The 23,423-nt window shown below is 33.8% G+C and overlaps 1 protein-coding gene across 15 annotated transcripts in view; it reads left to right on the plus strand.

The window, feature by feature from the left end:
* The window catches only part of SLC4A10 (solute carrier family 4 member 10), a 364,848-nt gene that overhangs the window by 136,952 nt on the left and 204,473 nt on the right, over positions 1-23,423 (plus strand). For all 15 annotated transcript variants that reach the window (XR_005203352.1, XM_037745609.1, XM_037745617.1 and 12 more), the window contains exon 2: positions 6,373-6,454. Coding sequence is in view for 14 of the 15 variants with exons in the window: in XM_037745609.1 (XP_037601537.1) it covers positions 6,373-6,454 (82 nt within the window). In the remaining variant the exon portion in view is untranslated. The remainder of the gene's footprint in view (positions 1-6,372; positions 6,455-23,423) is intronic.

A 23,423-nucleotide genomic window follows, 5' to 3' on the forward strand; every position in this document is an offset into this window, starting at 1 on the left:
TTTAAGAAAGAATTCAGAATTGAAAATGAACTGCTTTGTCCTCTATTCATTCTATAATGCAAAGAGAATTGCGAAAAGGATTACAACATGAATATAAAATATTTGAATTTTATAGCTCATGGCATTATTGTTACTTTTATTTTGTAAAAATGGAAAAATATATTTTGTTCAGACTGTGGACAAGAGTTACAGTAATTCAGAATAATGTATTTTTTAACATATTCATAGAGAGATTAATGATATTTACAAACAATTCCAGAAGAAATTGTTGATAGTTTTATGTGACCATTGTAACAATGAAGAGTGCTGGCCCATGTTAGCTGCTCTTCCATGAGGGAATGCACTAGTTCAGTTATGAAAGTTGAGCTAGAAACCTTTTCTTTTTTTTTGCTGTTGCTCTCTAATATTTTAGTAAAAAGTAACAACAAAAAAATTCTCCCCTTCCTAAATTTGGCACAACTGACACTTCAAAAATGGGAAAATATTATCTTGAAAAGTAATGAATTATGGTTTGTTCATTTGATTAGAGCGGACTTAAGATATGATTTCTGTCAGATTAGTTACTGTTAACTAATAGTCTTTACCAGGGCAGGTAAAAACCTATTATTAAGTCTTAAAATAAACTTAATGGATAGTGATGAGTACTTTTAAATGAAGTAGAATATCATAGAGTAGAAAATATCAGGGTACATTGTTAATAGTAAGTATTGGTTTGTGAAACTTTTGTTTACACATATATAAATATGTGACTGTGTTGGGATGTAAAATATATTTCTCACTATGGATCATGTCCAAACAAATTTTAAAACACTGTCCTGCACTGCCTACTAGAATCGATTATCTTATAAATGTTTATCCAATGGAGTTGGGTGTGGTGGCTCATATGCGTAATCTTAGCACTTTGGGAGGCTAAGGAAGGTGGATCGCCTGAGGTCAGGAGTTCAAGACCAGGCTGGCCAGCATGGCGAAACCGCATCTCTACTAAAAATACAAAAATTAACTGGGCATGGTGTCGCATGCCTATAAGCCCAGCTATTTGGGAGGCTAAGGCAAGAGAATTGCTTGAACCCAAGAGCCCAGAACGGGGAGGTTGCAGTGAGCCGAGATCATGCCACTGCACTTCAGCCTGAGCAAGAGCAAGCCTCCATCTCAAAAATAAAATAAAAATTAAAAAAAGTTTACCCAATGACATAGCAAGGGTAAATTGTATTAAGGTGCAATGTAATATGTTTATGTGTTTTCTTCCTTACACAGTGCTAAAGTTTGCTCCTAAATGCGCAAATACATGTGGAAATTAAGATTCATTGATGTGTTTGATGTTCAACAAATCTAGAGAGTAACTCAGTACAAAATGAGATAAGAATTTATCTTATTACGTGTTTGGGGTAACCAAAAGCTGGTACCCGGTACCATTTGTCCCTCTGCATTCTCTTCATCCTACCCCATGTTTACTTGCTATTGGTAACATGGAGGGAGGGACATGCTCTGTTAAAAAATTTTAAATAATATTGAAATGATCTTTCAAACTGTAACCAAAGTAGAGAGCTTTCAGTACATGTATTAGTATTAATTTGTATCTTGGGATTTTTTTTTTCCTGATAGAGTATACATTTGATTTCTCTTTGAAGCATCCAATGAGTATTTAAAGGGGGTACTGTATGTGAAGCTTCAAAACGAGACACTTATGTTGAATTATATTCATATTCCAGTTTCTAGTGTTTTCTTTCAAATAAACGTTAAAATTAAGTCATTTTTACTTGCAACTTGTACAGTAATTAGTCAACTCTTTCTTATTTAGATTCTACTTCTATAAAATTTCACTCTTAGTATCTTTCCAACTATTTAATGGAATTATCTTTTGTTTGAGGATAGCATAGGTGCCTTATATAAATAAACAGAAAAATCATTTGCATAAGTTAAAAATTGTTTCAGGTCCTTGAAATAAAAATTAAATGTTTCACTGCTTAGGGTAAAACATCTTCTGACCTTTCACACAAAACTTTCAATTTTGCAGTTGTTTTTAAGAGCCTGCCATTGTAAGACATAGTGGAATCGTGCTTGTTTTGACCTTTGAACATGGATACATGATTTAGCTTTTGGCATTCTGCCTAACAGCACCTCAGAGGGCAGAGAGTCATTCTAATGTGACATATATTTGACTAGGTCTTGCAAAAATAATAAATTTGCTTTGTAAATATATCAATAAGAGAGTCTAAATAGATTGAAACTTATATTTGTCTGGTTTGGGAAAATTATATAAATCCCATTTTTAGTTTTTTTGTATTGCATTTTATTGCTCAAACCAAGTCATTTTAAAAACTGCTTGGCCTATGAATCCTGTTTTATTTTTGTTTTTTCTTTAACTTTTTTCTATTCATAGGGTACATTTCTTTAACTCTGATTGCAAACACTTAGCCCTGATCTGTCTCTTTATATGATACAAGACCACAGGCTAAAAAACATATCTTTCCACTCATTATGTATTTTGCTCTGTGTGAAGCACAGGAGAGCTGACCTCCCTGGTTGAAATGTATCTGTACCTGAAAGTAATGATTTGTAAAACACGGAGGCAAAAATCTTTATCAAGATTATGTTGAAGAATTAAGAAGCATATATATATATATATGTTTGTGTATGTGTATATATATATATATATATATATATATATATATACACACACACACATTCAGGCTTTTTCACAGACATGAGAATTTTTAAACTTTATTTGGTATAAAACATAATGTGTGTTAGGTATACTTTTCCCTACTTCAGACACCAGACTATAATGCCTTTTTTTGTGTTTTAACACTGCTATTTATTCCATCCTCGTAAGTATTTAGGAAAACAGTTAACCATATACCTCACACCTCATTTACCAGTATAGCATCTAATTCCTTGAACTGTTTTCTAAGACAGTAGTAAACTAATCAGAAAAGCTAAGTGGAAACAGATTTTTAATGTCTAAGAATGGTGGAACTTGCTATACTCTGCTCTTATGGGGGTTTTAATTGTTTTTAATGTGTTATCCAAAGGAAGCCAAAAATATTGTGACATTTTTCTCTTAGATTCCTTTTCCTTGGTCATCTCAAATTGAAACTGATGGAAATAGTTATCTGTTCTGATTATCCATAAAGGTCCTGATAATGTCAACTAAAATATCACTCTCAAAAAGAATTTGGAATCTTTATTCTTCTCAATGTCTCAATTTCTTCATTTACTTGCTGTGTTACTGTTGGAAAATGATATCACCTCTCAGTTTGCCCCCCAAAACAAGGCTACCTAGTAGAAGGTTCCTCACTTATCATTTTCTTTGTTTTTTCAGAATATCTCTGACTATATAACAACCCTTCCAATCTTCTCCCCAAACCTCAGGAAAAAAAAAAAAAAAAAAGAGTTCCTATCTTTAATGCTAGTAGCTTAGTTCTTAGATCAGAGTAATATTCTTTCTTGGCACCTGGGCTGGGGGGATTTTTATTTACTTCTTTCCTAGCATCTTAGTTCTCCTCTATATTGACACCTTTCTTTTAACCTTCAGGTATGCAAAGGTCTAACTGACTTGAAAAGAAAATGAATACTCTAATTTTGAAGATTCTCCTAATTATAATCTACTTTTCCTTCAATTATTCATTCTTGACTTGAGGAAGTAACCACAAGATGTATTCAGAAACCCACTGGACCCAGAGTGAAACTGATTCCAGCTAGAATTTCATTGACTACCTGACATCCATAACTCCCTACTCTGGCTGGTGAGCCCAAATGACATTTTCAGTCTGCTTGGAATAATGTCAGTTCAGAGACAGTGTCCAGTTATCCCCCAAAGTCCAATTATTTCCTTTTACCCAATACACAGTCATCCTGGTAAAAGGTGGTAGGTCTCTTTGAGGAAGGCTATGAGAAAGACTACAAATTTTTTGGCAGTGTAGCAGGATCCTTTCTCTGGTGGATCTGGCCTCTCCTTCATTCAAGAGATTCTGTGTCTGTAAATTGGCTCAAATATGGACATTGACTGAGAGACCATGACTCTCTCTTTTAATGATTCAAGTTAGACTTCTTCACTGACCTTGAAGCCAACCTTTTTTGCGTCTACAGATCATATAAAAATTTAGTAGACTGCCCATTTATGTCACTTCTAGTGACACCTTAACTAACCAATACCATAGGTCTCTGAATCAGACTATTCTGATTACTGTTTTGACTACTGTTTATAGGGTAACCACACCCATCTTTGGTGATTAAGTGTTGTCTCTTGGCCCGTCCTGCTTGGGATCTAATTATCCCAATTACCTTTTAGGATTCCAGTTTGATGACAGCAGTTCCCATTGTAATTCCTGACTCACAGAAGAAAGAGACCATAGAGCTCTTCAAGGATGCTAGGGTTCTCATCACAAATTTGTTTCACATAGTCATGGTAAAAGATATGCCTTCTGAACCCTCCTGGCCTGGGCAAACAAGCCTTAAATCATAAATCTACTCTAGCATTTCAGTCTTTCCAAGCCTTTATATACTTTCCTCTACAGTGTACCAAAGCAGTTCTGGAATTTCAACTTCATTTAGTGTAGCCCACCTCTTGGTTCATGTTTTAGCCAACTATTCAAACTGTTAGAGGCCTTTCTAACCCTTTGAGCGACAACATTAAATCTAGAATCTCTGCTTAGTGGGCCCATATCAATAAAGTCAGCCTGAGACAATGTTATATTCCTTCCATTATTACCTCAACACCCTTAATATCAATTCCCACATATGTCCTATGTATTTCTATCTGCATAAATTGGAAATATCTTGGCAGTTATTTTGAGTGTAGCTCAACTCCTTGTGGGTCACCTTTTGTACCTCACCTTTCAAGGCCCAGTGGAACTTAAGTCTAGTCAAAGGTCTAAAAGCAAACATATGTGGTAGGGGGTAAGTTGATGACAATCAGCTGTGCCTTGCGAGTCAAGAACTATATCCTCTTTTCTCGTTTCTTCATGATAAAAAACCTCATTATTTTTTGCTTGATTAGATTTTGACTTTTGCATTTTCTTATATATTCCCCTTTCAAGGTTACCAATGATCATGCAGTCCAAGTTCAACAACATTGGAAAATAATTTTGCATCATTAAAAAAAAGTCTGTATGTTTTTTGACATTATTGATTCTTCTTTTCTCTTCTCTTTACTTTAATTCTTTATGGGCCCCTTATAAGAATTCGCCAAGATTGAGACATTGAATTTTTTTTCCTCCTCCTCTCTCTGTTCTGTCCATGCCCTTAAATTAATAGTGATTTCTTTCTTTTCTGGATTCCCATGACTCTTATGTTCGCTACTACATATTATGGCACTCTGTCAAAGATTTCTTCCTTAATGGAAGAAAGGCAGGTCTCCAATGTCTGATGCTCCAATGTAACTGATAGAAGAAAACAATTTTTTTATATTTTAAATTTAATTTAAAAAAATTTCTTTTTCAGTATACTCTGGCTTTCAAAGAAGAAACAAAAACCTTTTTTTCTACTAGACATATACTACAAAAGACAGGAATAGAGCTTGGAAGCTTCACTCATCTTTAGTCTATCTTTTTATTTCTCCTTTTGTGCTCAGTGTTCACTTTTAAGGTCATTTTTATAGAGGTATGCATAACCAGATAAAAGTTGGAAATACAATAGTTTACATTTTACTTCATTCAGAATTTTGTATTTCATTCATTCCTTCATTGTCAAAATGGATTATACTCAACTCCCCCCATTCTATTTTGTGTACCAAATTAGTGTCTGTATTATTTTGAGCATGTGTTTAGTACTCAGAAGACATAGTCTCTATTCACTCATTCTAAATTGGCAAAAATATATAGATAATTTATTGTTTAGTTTGAATGAAATGCATTATATTGAAGCAAAGTAATTAGAGTTGCCTTTTACCTAATAATTGCTACTAATTGCTTTCAAGGGATTAGATCCCCCAACCCCATTTTTAATGACAGTGGAATTATTTTACCCTGCTATAGCATTAGTGGTGTTAATACTAGTGATTTTCATATTTTCCTTGCATAGTTCAAAATGTCATCTTGTTAACAAGAATTCTGCATCAAGGATAAAAGTGGATATTATTAAATTGTTAGGATAACTGTTTGTTTTTTTGCTTTTCATCTCACTAACAAAGGGTGACAACTGGAATGTTTGACTGCCTTCAGTGTCATAAAAAACCAAATGATATTTCTTCAAATATGTTGTCAAATTTATTTTTGTCTTTTTTTAAGCCAATGCTTAATAATCAAATAGACTACTCATAACAACTAGATTTAAGTGACTGAATTAAACCTTGAAATATTAGATTATATCAATGTTTGTTTTTTGAAATTAAGATAATATATGTGTTATCATTTCTTTCTCTTTATTTTACAGAGAAATGATGAAGAAGCAGTTGTGGATAGAGGTGGAACTCGTTCTATTCTCAAAACACACTTTGAGAAAGAAGATTTAGAAGGTAAGACCTTTCTTCTTGGGATAGCTATTGGTGTGTTTTCCAAAAGTATTTGAAGGATAAATGTAGTTTCTCATATTATGAAGAATTGCAAAAGTTGGTATGGGAGTAATGGTAGTATACTGGGGAGGGGTACATCTGATTGTTTTGGTACAGTTTGGAATGTCAGCAGGCAGACCTGAAAACAATGAGAAGCATCAGTTCATCCAACAGACATTTATTGAACCCCTACTATATTCAAGGCATTCTACTGTATATCAGTCTTTCAATAATCCTTGCTTCATAGAATTACAATCAATTGAGAAATGAGGACAGATCAGCATAACAAGTGCTGTATGAGAGGTAAATTTAGGACAGGAGGGGTATCTAAGCCTCTGGTGTCAGAGTAGGCTGTCACTGGAAGAGAAGTAAGGACAACTAGAATTTTCATTTTACGCTTACACACACACACACACACACACACACACACATACACACACTAGGAAGAAGGATGACTAATTCAACAGGGAGGTAGGATGATCTAGTGGTTAACTGTATAGGCTCTGAAACCAGACTGCAGTGGATTCAAATACCAGTGCTACCCCTTGTTTACCCTAGGAACTTCAGCCAATTAGTTAGCTTTTTTGCACCTCATTGTTCCGAACTGTTAAAGCAAGGATAATATGGAATATATTTCCTAGTTTTTCTATAAGAATTAAGTGAAAATTACTTAGAATAATACCTGGCAAAAGAGTTGTATAAATATTGTCAATTATTGTTATACCAATATTTAATGTACATACAGGATTAATTTTTATTTTTAACTATAAATTATTACTAGTGAGATACAAGGTTAGTATTTGTCATCTTTTGATTGAAAAGTGAAACCAAGGTGATCTTAAGTGCAAGTCCTCAGAGAGAGCTCCCAATAAACTACTGAGTTGAGAGGTAAGGGATTTTTCATTTTAAGCATTGTAATGTAACCATTTATAGTACAATTAAATTAATTGTTCTTGGATCTTATCTTTAGTCACAACACTAACATAACTGGAGAATTACTATAATATTTAGAAACAACTCTCAACAACTATATGACTCTGTTCCTGACATTTTGCTTATTGTACAAAAACACTCAGATCTAAGAAGGTTATGCTTACTCGGTGGGCCTATTGATTTTCTATGTTATCCACATTCATTACATCAATTTAAGGGAGCAAAACCCTGAAAAATCTAAACTGGTAATGAATAATATAAAAATAATTTATCTTTGGGTTTGACATGCCATTACATTTGTTAAAAAACAACATATTTACCTTGCTGTTTATCTCGTGCTCTGATAAGCTATCCTTATATTTACTAAACATATATAAAACAAAAACTAACAAAGAAAGATAGTAGCCCAGAAATATACTCAACTCCAAGAAAAATCCATCTTGAGTTTAAAGCTTGTGAATGATCCTTTTAGATGGAAAATACTTAATAAAAATAGGATTTACTAAGATCGTTTTAATTGTTATACCTACATATATTACATGTGCCTTGCTTGGCATGGTTAAGAAATACAGACAACAGTGTGCAGTGCTTACTAAAAAAGATTTCTGATTGGTAGAGCACAATTGGATTAGCCAGATTTTGTTCAGTTTACTGATCTCAATAATGGGTAATTTAATCCGAGAAGCTAATAGCTGTGATTAAGTCATTGGTGATTGAAATTAACTATAGAATGCAAATTAACATTGAATTTTAGAACTTTGATGGAAAATAGGAAAAAATCTAATTTATATTGGCATTCTAATATGTGTTTAACACACAGCCCATCCTAAATAAACAATCTAGAATTTGACGATGCTATGGAGGGTTCTGTTGTGATGCGCACAAAAATTTAATAGGTCTATTAGTTGTTCTGGATCGATTAGCCAGAGTTAGGAAATAGTGCGAGAGTGAAGTGATGGATATTGCCGTTCAGCAAGAATCAGCTGGCAGCAAAATAAAATATCACATAAGTGGGAGAGCACCAAGGAGAAAGATAGCATTACTGAAATAATGGCGGTGGTAATTCATCTTCTGTTTGGGGTTGCTATAACAGAATACCACAGACTGGATAATTTATAAAGAAGAGAAATTTATATCTAACAGTTCCAGAGACTGGGAAGCCCAAGACTGGGAGGTCCATATCTGGTAAGGGCCTTTGTGCTGTATCATCCCATGGTGGAAGGTGGAAGGATGAGACGGGGGAGAAAGATTGAACTCTCAGTCTCAAGCTTTTTGATAATCCACATTAATCCATCCATTCCTGAGAGTGGAGCTCTCATGACCTAAATACTTTCCTATTAGGCCCTACCTCACATATTGTTGCACTGGGGATTAAATTTCCAACACATGCTTTTTGAGGACACATTCAAACTGTAGTATCCTCCTTTTGTGCAATTTAAAGGAAAAGAACAAAACTCCACTTCTAAAGAGCTTCTTTATTAAGGCAGTTAATACACAATAAATATTTTAAATAAAATAGAGTTTAGAATTGCTATCATAGATAAACACATTTAAAAAATATCTGAACTCTGTTAAAATTTTACATTTGAAAATGAGTGTTTCTCAGGAGTTATGTGTATATATTTATTTAATAAAATTACTAAGTAATATAACATCCTGAGTACAGGTTGTAGAAATGCCAGATGGTTAAAAATATCTATAAAGTCTCAAGTGCAATATATTTAATAGAAAATGATCCCCTGCTCAATAACAACAGCTTGATATAATATATTCATTAATGTCTTCATATGTATGTTATACATTCCACTAGATGATATATCAAATGTATAATTTTCTCTCTTTAAGTTTCATTTTACATATAGCTTGTACGATTTTATGTCTTTTCCTCCTATTAAAATAGAAAGAAAACAATCTTATTGGATTCTTCTATTCACCTCCTATTTTTGTGAACCATGCAATCAGTACAATCTTTCAATTTATCTCAGTGGTGTCTCTATGCTACTCATCTTATCCTTTCCTTTCCATTCCCACTGCCACTGCTCTACTTCTTTCTCTCCTATGTACTGTAGACTGAGTCTTTCTCATTATACAACCTCCTTAATACTGCCTGAGTATTCTTTCTAAGCCTACTTCTGCTTCTTGCAATAAAAAAGTGAAGATATTGAATTCCTGTAATTAGACAATTTAAGGATTCTGAGTAGAGAAAAATTGTTGATGGGGGAGACCATTTTTGTTTTTGGTCTCCCACATCAGTGTGAGATGTGTACTATCTAAGTGTAAGATTATAAAATGGGAAATAAATTAATACCCTTAAAATTCTTTCCTCTACTTGCCCTTTAACACATGTCATATAAAACATATGATACCCAGATAAATTTGAATTTAAGGTAAATAATAAACAACTTTTTAGTATAAGTAATCCCATGCAATATTTTTATTTGTTCTTTTTATTTGCTAAATCTGGAAGCCCTAGAATGGATGTTACAATGAACCACCAATATTCGCCTTTAAGAATTGAGACATTTATTTCCTCAGTTGCCAGAGGTGTTGCCTGCTTGATGGTTTAATACGTACCTATGTTCTTCCCCAGGAATTACCTTCAGCAGAAAGGAGCTGCCTCTTGTCTATGGGAGCTGCCTCCCCTGTGGTTTACTGAATGAGTATAACTCAATGAGTACATGACCCTGTAGTCAATGAAGGCTTACAAAAGCCTGCCCCTCTTGCCTCAATATGAGACAACTCTGAAGGGCTATCCCAGCATCAGAGTTCCATGTGGAATCAATTGAGACCTCTACTGCAATTGTACCATAATTTCAAGTTCTCCCTGTACCAAATTCTGCTTCCCATAATCCTTCAGTGTTGTTATTGCTGACAGTTCTCTTCAACAAACTCCCTGAACACATATCTCAGAATCTGTTTCCTGGGGAAGCCAGTCCTTTGATTGTTCATTTCTCTGTTCCCTGAATAGTTCCAGTAGACATACTTGGTAGTTGGCAGGACCACCACATTGGTTATTTAGCTTGTGGAGGTAAGAACTATTGTAGTGGGTTATTGTAGTAGTTAAAACTACTTGATTTGGCCATGATAGTAAATGAGTGTTGCATCTGAGAGAGAATAGCAGTTTTTTCTCAAGTTTCTCTGCTTTTAAAGGCCTAAAGTATGTGTCAGTGTGGCTACAACTCAAACTTGTCACATTCTAGAGATTGATAGTGGACTACTTCAAATTCAACCAGCTGGTAGTACCAATTGCAGCTGCCATATCAGATGTGGGATCTTTGCTACAGCAGGTTAACGTGACCTTGGGAACATGGTATGCAGCTGTTGATCTGGAAAATGCATTTTCTCCCAATTACTATCAAGAAGCAGTACCAGAAGTAGTTAACATTCCTGTGGGAATTACAACAGTACATATTATTGGTTTTGCTCCAAGACTATGTTAAATCTCCTACCTTCTATCATAATAGAGTCCAAGATGATTTGCATGAGTAAATGTTTTTTAGAACATCACACTGTTTTACCATATTAACCCAATGACCAGGAAGTGACATGTATGTTGGAGGTCTTGGTAAGAGAGACACATTTCAGTGTCTGTTTCTCAGTGAATCTGATTAAAAGACAACATGAAAGAGAATGCCACTCTATACTGAGCCTTAAACTCCAGGGTGGATGCATGGATAGGTGAGGTGAGTTTCCATATGGACTCAGTGAAAATAACCCAGTGCCCCTTCAGTTTTTCTTATTACCTCAGTTATCTCTTCATTGTTCACTTTGGTCCTATCCAGTTTTTCTCGGAATGGATGACTGTACTCTTTTAAATTTAATGAATATTTTATTTTTTTAGATAAGACCTTTGTTATATCTTCTGCAGACATAAGGGTAAATTAATGAAGCAAGTTACTTAAATAGTATGATCAATTAACTAATTAAATGATCATAAAGAGAAGAAAATTGAATAGCTAAAGGTGATGTGCTATAATTTTAGCCATTTGAATGCAGCGATCAATTACCAACCAAGGCAATGCTATTAAACAATGGAACTGTTTTTGTTAATTATTTGAAAATATTTTTATGTGGATCAAAAAGGAGTAGTATGAGGTATACTATCTTAAATGTTAACTGAAATTGGTGCTACTAGTTAGTTGAGTTTGAAGTAGTCCAGTCATCCTCTAGGAAGTGACAGGTTTCTGTTGTGGCCACACTGATGCATACTTTAGGTCTTTAAAAGCGGCAGAACTTGAAAAGGAACTCTGCCATTCCCCTTCAGATGCATACTGATTTTCATAAGTATTGCCAGTATACTGTTCAGTAATGTTAAGTACATTCACATTGTTGTGCAACCAATATCCAGACTTTTATCATCTTGCAAAATTGAAACTTGTTATACAAACAATAGCTCCCCTTTTCTTCTGCCTTCAGTTCCTGTCAACCCCCATTCTACCTTCTGTTTCTATGAATTTAGCTACTTTAGATATTTCATACAAATGGAATCATATACTATTTATCTTTTTTTGACTGACATATTTTATTTAGTATAAAGTCCTCAAGTTTCAGTCATGTTGTAGCATGAGCCAGATTTTTTTCCATTTTTTAAGTTGAATAACCTCTCATTGCATGTACCACATTTCCCTTGTCCTTTCAACTGTAGAATTTTTGAGTTGCTTCACTATTGTGAATAGTGTTGTTGTGAACATGGATGTGCAAATATCTCTTTGAGATCTTGTTTTCAATTCTTTTGAAGATATACCCAAAAGTGGGAATAGTGGATCAAATATGATAATTCTATTTTTATTTTTTTGAGGAACTGCTATACTGTTTTCCTTAGTGGCTGCACCATTTTACATTCCCACCAATAATGCACAAGGGGTCTCCACATCCTTGCCAACACTTATTTTCTGGTGTGTTTGTGTGTGTGTGTGTGTGTGTGTGTGTGTGTGTGTGTGTGTGTGTTTTGATAGTTATAGTAATGGCTGTGAGGTGATATTTTACTGTAGATTGATTTGCATTTCCCTAATATTGATGTTTAGCATCTTTTCATGTACTTGTTCCTCATTTGTATATCAACTTTGAGAAACTTCCATTCAAGTCTTTTGTCTTTTTCTTTTGAGATAGAGTCTCACTCTGTCACCCAGGCCGGAGTGCAGTCACGTTATCTTGGCTCACTGCAACTTCCACCTCCAAGGTTCAAGCAATTCTCCTGCCTCAGCCTCCTGAGTAGCTGGGACTGCAGGTGCATGCCACCATGCCCAGCTAATTTTTGCATTTTTAGTAGAGATGGGGTTTCCATATTGGCCAGTCTGGTCTCGAACTCCTGACCTCATGATTCACACACCTCAGCCTCCCAAAGTGCTGGGATTACAGGTGTGAGCCACTGAGGCCAGCCTATCTATTTTTTTTTAATAGACAAATGACTTGAATAGACATTTAACTGTATTAAATTTAACTTTTTAATTTTAAAATTAATTTCTAAATTTTAAAAAAATTTAATAGGATTAAATAAACATTTAAATTATTATTAGTTTAACATGGCTGTTTTATTGTTGTTGAGTTGTATGAGTTCTTCATATATTCTAGACATTACCCTCTTATCAAATATATGATTAGTCAATATTTTCTTCCATTCTATATGTTGCCTTTTAAATCTATTAGTTGTGTACTTTGATGCACAGAAATTTTTTAGTTTGATACAGTTCATTTTGTATATTTTACTTTTATTGCCTATGCTTTCAGTATCATAGCCAGGAAATCTTTGCCAAATTCAATATGAAGTGTTTTCCCATGTTTCTGTATTAGTCCATTTTTATGCTGCTGATAAAAACATACCCGAGACTGGGCAATTTACAAAAGAAAGTGGTTTGATGCACTTCCAGCTCCGCATGGCTGGGGAGGCCTTATAATCACGGAAGGAAAGGAGGAGCAAGTCACATCTTACATGGATGGCAGCAGGCAAAAAGAGAGAGAGCTTGTGCAGAGAAACTCCTGTTTTTAAAATGATCAGATCTTGTGAGACCCATTTCACTATCACAAAAACAGCACTGGAAAGACTCTCTCCGTGATTCAGTCATCTCCTACTGGGTCCTTCACACAACATATGGGAATTGTGGGTGCTACAAGATGAGATTTGGATGGGGACATAGAGCCAAACCATATCAATTTCCTCCTAAGAGCTTTATACTTTTGGGTCTTGAAGTTTTAGGTTTTTGATTCATTTTGAGTTAATTTTTACATATAGTATAGGATGTCTATGCCTTTACTCATTATATCTTTGTTTCTTAACATTACACTTGTTATAACCTGCATTAGGTTTACAGAGGTTGAATTTTTTTCCAAATCATTGATATATAGACAACCTACTTAGAGAGAGATAATGTTATTTCCCATGTTTTAGGAAGCATTTATCACATAATTTCTGCTACTTTCTACAGTCTAAGAACAAAGTAGGAGTAAGACATTAGGAATATTACTACAGACTTTCTGTTCAAAGACGTTTTATGTTGTCCAATGCCAAATTAATGCCTTCTCATAGCATTCATTTGCTAGTGTTTTCCTCTACAGAAAAGTAGAAATGTTCATTCTGCCCATCCATTTGTGTTACCTTCTAAGAGTTATTATCTTTCCCCAGATAATAATAATAATCTTTCTCCTCTTAACCTCTCTTTATGAAAGTTTATGCCTTTTTTTATATGATTATTTTACATATCTCTATGTTTTTGTCATTTGATTATAAACTCATTGAGGGACAATTTTTCATCTTACACATTGTTGCATTCTCCCTGGGATCCAGCACTTTTACTTATACTGGATAGGTGCTAAAAAATGTGTTTCATTGAGTGCCATTCATATATATTTCAATACTATGTCACTGATCATGCAATAATTTTAATTTACAATGTAATTAGGTACATAATAAATGTTCATCAAATGTCAAACATTTAACACATAAATACAGAAGTTTCTAATATGTTGCATATACTAATATAAATAAATCTGATTACATTTCTATCTGACATTCAGGAATTCGTAAAAGTAAAACTTTAATGAAAAAGTTAAAATAATAATAAAATCTTGGCCTGCAAATTAAATTTAAAGATACTTTTTTAAAAACCGTAGGCTGGGTGCGGTGGCTCACGCCTATAATCCCAGCACTTTGGGAGGCCGAGGCGGGGGGATCATGAGGTCAAGAGATCGAGACTATCCTGGTCAACATGGTGAAACCCCATCCCTACTAAACATACAAAAAATTAGCCGAGCATAGTGGTGCACACCTGTAGTCCCAGCTACTCGGGAGGCTGAGACAGGAGAATTGCTTGAACCCAGGAGGCGGAGGTTGCAGTGAGCCGAGATTGTGCCATTGTACTCCAGCCTGGGTAACAAGAGCAAAACTCCATCTCAAAACAAAAAACAAACAACAAAAAAACCCTATATTGCTTTTAGCAGATATTAAAATCTTTTAAGTCAAAAGTTTAATAGAGAAAGTTATGCCCCTATGTTGATATTCTTTTGCTCATTGCATCTGGGCAAAAAGAATTGGCTTACTAGTTCATTTCCTTTTGGGGCCACATAGTACACTATATACGTGTTTAGTTTGCTTTGTGTTGTTATAACAGAATATGTGAGTCATTTATGAAGAAATTAAGTTTATTGAGGTCACACTTGTGTAGTCTGGAAAGTTCAAAAACTATGGCACTAGCATCTTCTTGGCTTCTAGTGAAGGCTTTGGTGCTTCATCATAACATGGTAGAAGGCCAAAGTGGAAGTGGCCATGTGTGAAATGGCAAAACTCAAGAAACATCCTTGCTTTATAACAACCTCCCCTTGAGGGAGATAACCCACTTGTACAAGAACTAATAAGATCTTGCAGGAGTGAAAACTCCCTCACTACCATGAGAAGAGCACCAAGCTATTCATAAGGGATCTGCCCTCATGAACTGAACACCTCCCACTAAGCTCCACCTCCCCACACTGCCACATCAAATTTTAACATGAGTTTTGGTGGGGACAAACCATATCCAAACCATACCAAGACCCAAAGTTCAAAGAAAATATAAGCACCTAGCAGAAAGCTATTATAAAACATAATTCTATCAGTGGTAGTATTCTCCTACTTTTCTCATTTCACCTAGTACATTCCTCAGCTCTTAAAGATAACTAAAATTGTTTTCTGACCAGAATGATTGTAATTTCAAGTGTTTTACACTAAAAATCCAAATATAGTAAGTGCATATCTTGTAACTATAATACAATATTTTGCAACTAAAGTGAAAAACAGTTTTAAAAATAAAGAAATGAAAAGAGTCAAAAAATTAGGGCTGGGTTTCTACTCTAATATTTTACCTCTAAAATCTTATGCCAAAGATATTGGCAAACAATAGCCTATTGGTCAATTTTTTCCTGCCACCTTTATTTGCATGGCCTTTGAGTTAAGAATAATTTTTACATTTAAAAATGATAGGCAAGGGTCAGAATAATAACTTATAACATTAAATTACATAAATTGAGACTTCAGTGTTCATTTATTGGAACAAGGCCATCTTCATTAATTACATTTGTCTATGGCTGCTTTTGCACTACAATGGTAGACTTAAGTAACTGTGACAAAGAATATATGTGGCCCCATCTTGGTTTACACTGCTACTCAGTGAACTACAAATCACAGTGAGCTTGAGTGCCGTTCATATTACTGAACATGAGATTTTATTTATTTTTATTACCAGTGCATATCTATTATGTCAGAACAAGAAAATAAGAGAAAAATGAACTTTGACTGTCATGCTTTTATGGTACAGTGTAGTGTGGACTATTCTGTTTTTTGATTAGATGACAAAATATGTATTTATTATGTAATGACACTATAGCTGTGCTAAAAGAATAGAATATATCTCCACATAAACAGACTAATCACTCATCACAATATTCCTGACTCACAAGAAGACAACAGTCACAAATATTAGAAGGTTTAAAATGGAATCTCTCATTATAGCAGAGTTTTCTCACAAAACAGAAAAGACAGTGAAGCTTCAACCAATGTACATTTCTAAATGGCTCATTTGTTAGCCAACTATATCCTTATAAGACTGTGGCACTCTAGACAGGGCTATCAAATTGTCCACCCACACAATACATGCCTTAGTGAAAAGCTCAGTACAAGTTTCAGGCAATTTAAAAATCTTAGCCTTTATTATATTGAAATGAAGTCAAATTATTTTTCTATTATGATCCCTTTTGAAATAAGCTTTTACACATTTCTAATGCTTTCTTCAGAACAGCTCATATAAATTGATGATTTTTTAAAAAATTCTTTTATTTCAATTTAATCTATTAATATTTTAGATATCATTCTCAGAGAAAATTACTTTATTGCATGTAAAGTAATTGCAAATAGAATATAGTTCACAATTTCCTTCCAAATTAAGCTTGAGCCTTGTAAAAATATTTTTAAGTGCCCAATAATATTCAGATATTATTTGCCATGTGTTTATTTTCATAGGAAGAGGTAATATGTTTAATGAAAATACATATCTAAAAGGATAATCTGATTTTGTAAAATTATAAATTCTAGTTTTCAGTCAAAACAACCCCGAACATGAACTTATCAGAATCTTGTCTGACTGACTACAACCCCTTGCCTAACCTTAAAAAACACACCACCAGCCCCACTCTCCACGAGTGTAACCAAACCAAGGGAAATGAGTCAAGTAGGCTTCATCCCAGGAATGCCAGGCTGGTTCAACATACTCAAGTCTATAAACATAATTCACCACATAAACAGAACCAAAGACAAAAACCACGTGATTATCTCAATTGATGCAGAGAAGGCCTTTGACAAAATTCAAGAGCCCTTTATGCTAAAAACCCTCAATAAGCTAGGTATTGACGGAATGTATCTTAAAATAATAAAAGCTATTTATGACAAACCAACAGCCAATATCATACTGAATGGGCAAAAACTGGAAGCATTCCCTTTGAAATCTGGCACTAGACAAGGGTGCCCTCTCTAACCACTCCTATTCAATATCGTACTGGAAGTTATAGCCAGAGCAATCAGGCAAGAAAAAGATATAAAGGATATTCAAATAGGAAAGGAGGAAGTCAAATTGTCTCTATTTGCAGACGACATGATTGTATATCTAGAAGACCCCATTGTTTCAGCCCCAAATCTCCTGAAACTGATAAGCAACTTCAGCAAAGTCTCAGGATACAAAATCAATGGGAATTGAGAAGTAGAAACATAGATACCTAGGTCAGAGTGAAATGCAAAGAGTAAAAATAGTATCTTGAGCTTTCAGAACCATAAATTTTCAAAATGAGCCAGAGGGCAGAGCAGCAGCTATATTTTCAAACAGAAGTAACTACAACTTTCTAAACAACTACCATGTTATGTTATGGGATAAAAACTGCAGGAAACTATGGCTTAATGTTCTTTTGTATATCAGATAAGTAGGAGGAAGTATCAGTGATGTGCTTTACTTGGTGAGAGAAGCTTAATAAACATATTCAATAAATATCTTCCACTTATATCCTTTAATGCAATAGAATACTTTTTTTATAAATTCAACTTGTATGTACATTGACAGAAAATGTTCTACATAAACCTGTATTTTTCTTGGGTTTTGAGATGTATGTTTCGTAAGATATCTATATATGTATTAAAATTATTTAAATATCAGGAAAAAAACTTGGTTTTGATGAAATCATGGTTAATTATAGCAGCAAAGTGTGCCAAGAGGAAACAAACTTGTTTAATGCTATTAGTCTTTAAGTGAGAACAGTTGCTTGAAGAGTTGGGGATACTGGAGCAACAGAGATGGTCAATGAAAAAAATGACAGAAGACTGGTGTCAGCAAAGTGTGGAGTAAGAAACCTTCCTCCCCACCACAAATACACCAATTCAGGAACAATTTACTGAAAAGTTCTCTTTGTGGGAAATCCAGCAACTAATTGAAGGGCTCCTGCACCCTGGGTGAATGCAAAATCAGATCCATTGAAGGTTGTAAGGATATTCAGGACATCTGTTTGCCAGAATTTCTACCCCCAGCACACCACCATATAATTGGATAAAGAGTCCCAGCTCTCAGCTTCTTCTAGAGGAGGTTTGTGTATCCAGTACCCCAACTTTGATGGGTGCTACCCAAAAGACTGGCTTCTATCTTCTCTGTCTTAAAGTGCTAATAGTGTGTAATTATCTAGCCACCTGGGGGAGAACAGAGATGGTAGCTTAGGTTGGTAGCCACCATAGCTTTTCCTCTCCAGTTTGGAGCATAGAGCAAGCAAATCCCCATCTTTCAGCTTCAGCTTTTCCCTGGGGATGGAAAGAGTTGATCCAAACATCAAACTTTCCAGGGGTTTTCCAAAGGATTGGCTGAAATCCCAAAGGACGCAGTCTCACTTATCCTGGTGCATTGACAAGACCTGGCAAACCCTAGACACCTAGGGCTGCCAGAAATACACAAGGAAGTGAGTTGAACAAACATGAGGTTTAAGAGGTTTTAGAATCTCTGCCTAGACTGAGTGGTGGGTATCTTCCATATGAGGCCAGCCCTTTGTGAAGACTGGGAGAGAAGCCTGCTTTGTCTGATGCAAAGACACAAATGCATAGAGTCAAGGAAGATGAAGAAACAGGAAAATATGTTCCAAACTAAGTAACAGAAAAATCTCTAGAATTTGACTCTAATGAAATAAAGATATACAATTTACCTGGAAGAGAATTTAAAATAACTGTCCTAAAGATTCTCATTGAGAATAGGAGAACACTGCATGAACAAAGTGAGGATTTCAGCAAAGAGATAGAAAATATTTAAAAAGTACCAAACAGAAATCCTGGAGCTAAAGAATAAAATAACTAAATTGAAAAATTCGCTAGAGGGATTTAACAACATACTAGATCAAGCTAAAGAAAGAATCAATAAACTTAAGTAAAGGCCATTGGAATTTGCTGAGTCAGAGGAACAAAAAGGAACTTTAATGAAAAAGAATAAAGAAAACTTAAAGAACTTATGAAACAACTGGGCAACCGGGAAAACTAGACCCAATGAAACTGTTTTTCAATATGAAAGAGAGATAAAGTTTTTCTAGACAAACAAAAACTAAGGAAGTTCATCACAACCAAACCTCCATGCAAGAAATGCTAAGGGAACCTCCTCAACTTGAAATGAAACAATACTAAACAACAACATGTCATAAGAAAGTATAAAAGGTATTGGTAAAGATAAATATATAGACAAATGCAGGACTGTAATTCTGCAATAGTGGTAGGTAAACAGCTTTTAATTGAAGTAAAAAAGTTAAAAGACAAAGTAGCAAAATGCTTTCAATAACTAAAATACTTTTCATAAGTAAAACTATGTTAATAGATACACAATATAAATAAATGTAAATTGTGACAACAATAACAAAATGTATATGGGAGGGAGAATTTAAAGAGATATGTTTTTGTATTTTATTGAACTTAATTAAGTTGTTATCAGAATAAAATACACTGTCATTACTATAAGGTATTATGTAAGCTCCATTGTATCTAAAAAGAAAATACCTATAGAAAGGTATCAAAGATTCCCAACAAAACATAAAAAATGACAGCGAGAGGAAAAAATGCACAAAATAATTACAAGGGTAACAGAAAACAGTAAATGACAATAATAAATCTTTCTCTATCAGTAATTACTTCAAATTTAAATAAATTCAACTTCCCAATCAATGACATAGGGTGGTTGAATGGATTAAATGTATAACCCAATTATGTGCTGTAGTTATGCACCCAACAATAAAGCATCTAAACATACAAATAAAACATTGACAAAACTGAAGAGAGAAATAGACAGAATAATAGTAGAAGATTTCAGTACCTCACTTTCATTGATGAATAAAACATATTACCCATTTGCAGACCAAAAGGAAATAAAGGACTTGAACAACCTGATAGAAAAAAATGGACCCAACAGACATACAGAGAACATTTCACCAATAGCAGCATAATACACTTCTCAAGTGCAGCCAGAATATTCTCCACAATAGACCATATATTATTCCAAAGTAAGTCTTAAAAATTTAAAGTGATCAAAATCATACTAACTGTTATTTTTGACTGTAATGGATTGTGAAACTAGAAATCAATAGCCATAGGAAAACTGAAAAATTTACAAATATGTGGACATTAAACAAAACATTCTTGAACAACTAATGGGTCAAAAAGAATTAAAAAGAGACACTAGAAAATATCTTGAGAGACATGAAAATGAAAACAATATACTAAAACTTATGGGATACAGCCAAAGCAGTATTAAAAGATAAATTTATAACAACAAAAGTATGTGAAAACAGAGGAAAGATCTCAAATTTGCAACTTAATTATACATTTGAAGGGAATAGAAAAGAAGAACAAACTAGACCCAAAGTTAGCTAATGGAAAGAATAACGAAGATCCAAGCAGAAATAAAATAGATGATAGAAAACCATATGAAAAATCAATGAAATTCAGTTTTTTTAAAAGAAATGTAAAATCGACAAATCTTTGGCTAGACTTAAGAAAAAAGAGAAGAATAAAATAAATAAAAACCATATATGAAAGAGGAGATATTACAACTGATATCACAGAAATTAAAAAATTCATAAGTATCTATGATAAACAATTATATGCTAAGAAACTGTGTCCTTAAAAATGGATGAATTCCTAGGAACATAAAATCTACCAAACATGAATCATAAAGACATAGAAAATCTGAACATACCAATAACAAGCAAGAAAATTAAATCAGTAATTCAGTAATAAAAGACCTCCAAATAAAGAAAAGCCCAAGAACAGATGGCTTCACTGGTGGATTTTACCAAACATTTAAGGGAAATTTATGTCAATCTTTTGGTATGTCTGCCAAAAAATTGAAGAAGAAATACCTTGAAATTCACTGTATGATGCCAGCATTATTCTGATACCAAAGCCAGACAAGGACACTACAAGATAAGAAAATTACATAATAATATCTCTGATGAACATAGATGCAAAAATTCTCAACAAAAAACCTAACAAGCTCAATTCAACAGCACATTAAAAGATCATACATCAGGGTCAAGTGATATAGGAAGCAATGCGTTCATCCCTGGGCTGGGGTTCAATATATACAAATCAATAAATTTGATGTACCACATTCACAGAGTAAAAAACAAAAAACATTGATTATTTAACATCGCTTCATTATTAAAAAAAAAAAAAAACTCTTAACAAATTAGCTGTAGAAGGCATGTAGCTCAACACAATAAAGGCCATGTGTAACAAGTCCACAGTTTACATCATATTTAATGATCAAAAGTTGAAAGCTTTTCCTCTAAGATCAGGAACAAGGTAAGGATGCCTATTCTTGCTACTTCCATTCAACATAGTACTGGAAGTCCTAGGAAGAGCAATTAGGCAAGAAAATTTTTCACGTGGAGATGAGAAAAAAATGTATATTCTGTGGTTGTTGAATGGAATGTTCAGTAGATATCTATCGGGTCCATTTGGTCAAGGGTGCAGTTTAAGTTCAGAGTTTCGTCAGTTTTCTGCTTCAGTGATCTGTCTAGTGCTGTCAGTGGGATGTTGAAGTCCTCCACTGTTATTGTGTATGTATATATGTATATATATATATATATATATATATGATAGTTAAATATTATTATAGAATTGAACTCTTCATCATTATGTATGTTTTGTCTTTTTAAAAAATGATTATTGGTATAAATTCTGTTTTATCTGATGTAAGAATAGCAACCTATGCTCTTTTTTGTTTTCTGTTGTGTGATATATTTTTCTCCACTCCTTTACTTTGAGCCTGTGGAGGTCCTTTCACATTAAATGGATCTCTGGTAGTCAGCAGATGTTGTATCTTGTTTCTTAAATGCAATTTGCCAATCTATATCTTCATTTAGTCATTTCTGTTCAAATTTAATATTAACATGTGAAGTTTTGTTCCAATCATAGTATTGTTAGCTAGTTATTTTATAGTCCCAGTGGTGTAATTGCTTTCTATGATCTTTGAATTTTGCAATTAATATGAGCTTTTGTGACAGAAGAGTATTGTCCTATATTCTTTTATTATGTAAGAGTATACTCTTTTATGACAAATAGTATTGCCCTTTTTTCTCCATGTTTTCAACCTTTGATCATTTCTTATAGCACCAGTCTCATGGTGATGAATTTTCTAAATATTTGCTAGTTTGAGAAAGATTTTATTTTTCCTTTGTTTATGAAGCATAGTTTGGCAGGATATACAATTTCAGGCTCTAATATGTTTTTCCTTAAGAAGGCTAAAAGTAGGCCACCTAACTCTTTTTGGCTTATATGGTTTCTGTTGAGAAATCCACTGCTAGTCTGATGGAATTTCCTTTATAGGTAACTTGACTCTTCTCTCTGTCTTCAGTATTTTTTCTTTAGCATTGACCTCAGTTAGTCTGATGACTATATGCCTTGATGATGTTCCGCTTATATAGTATCTTGCAGGTGTTCTCTGAACTTTTATCTGGATGACTACCTTCCAAAAAGATCAGGGAAATTTTCCTGAATGATTCCCTTAAATATATTTTCCAAATTGCTTACTTTTCCTTCTTTCTCAGGAATACCTATAAGCTATAGATTTGGTCAATTTACATAATTCCATATTTCTCAAAGGCTTTATTTTTTTAATACTTTTCTCTTTATTTTTGTCTGTCTGTGTTAATTTGAAAGACAAGTTTTTAAGCTCTGAAATTCTTTTTTTCCACTTGATCTAGTGTTTTGTTAATGTTTTCAATTGTATTTGGAAATTACTTTTGTGAATTTTTTTATTTTCAGAAGTTTTATATTTTTAAATATAACTATCTTGTCTTTCATTTTCTGAGCTGTTTTTCTGGTTTCTTTGTATTGGTTTTCAGCATTTTCTTGATATCATTGCACTTCTTTAGAATCAAGTGCAATAATATCTAAGATATTAGAGTCTGTATCTTGAATTCTTTATCAGTAATTTTTCTTTTTCTTGTTTTTCTTTTTTTTTCTTTTTTT

Source organism: Cebus imitator, unplaced genomic scaffold (genome assembly GCF_001604975.1).
Source record: "Cebus imitator isolate Cc_AM_T3 unplaced genomic scaffold, Cebus_imitator-1.0 Scaffold10, whole genome shotgun sequence".
NCBI classification, from domain to species: Eukaryota; Metazoa; Chordata; class Mammalia; order Primates; family Cebidae; genus Cebus; species Cebus imitator.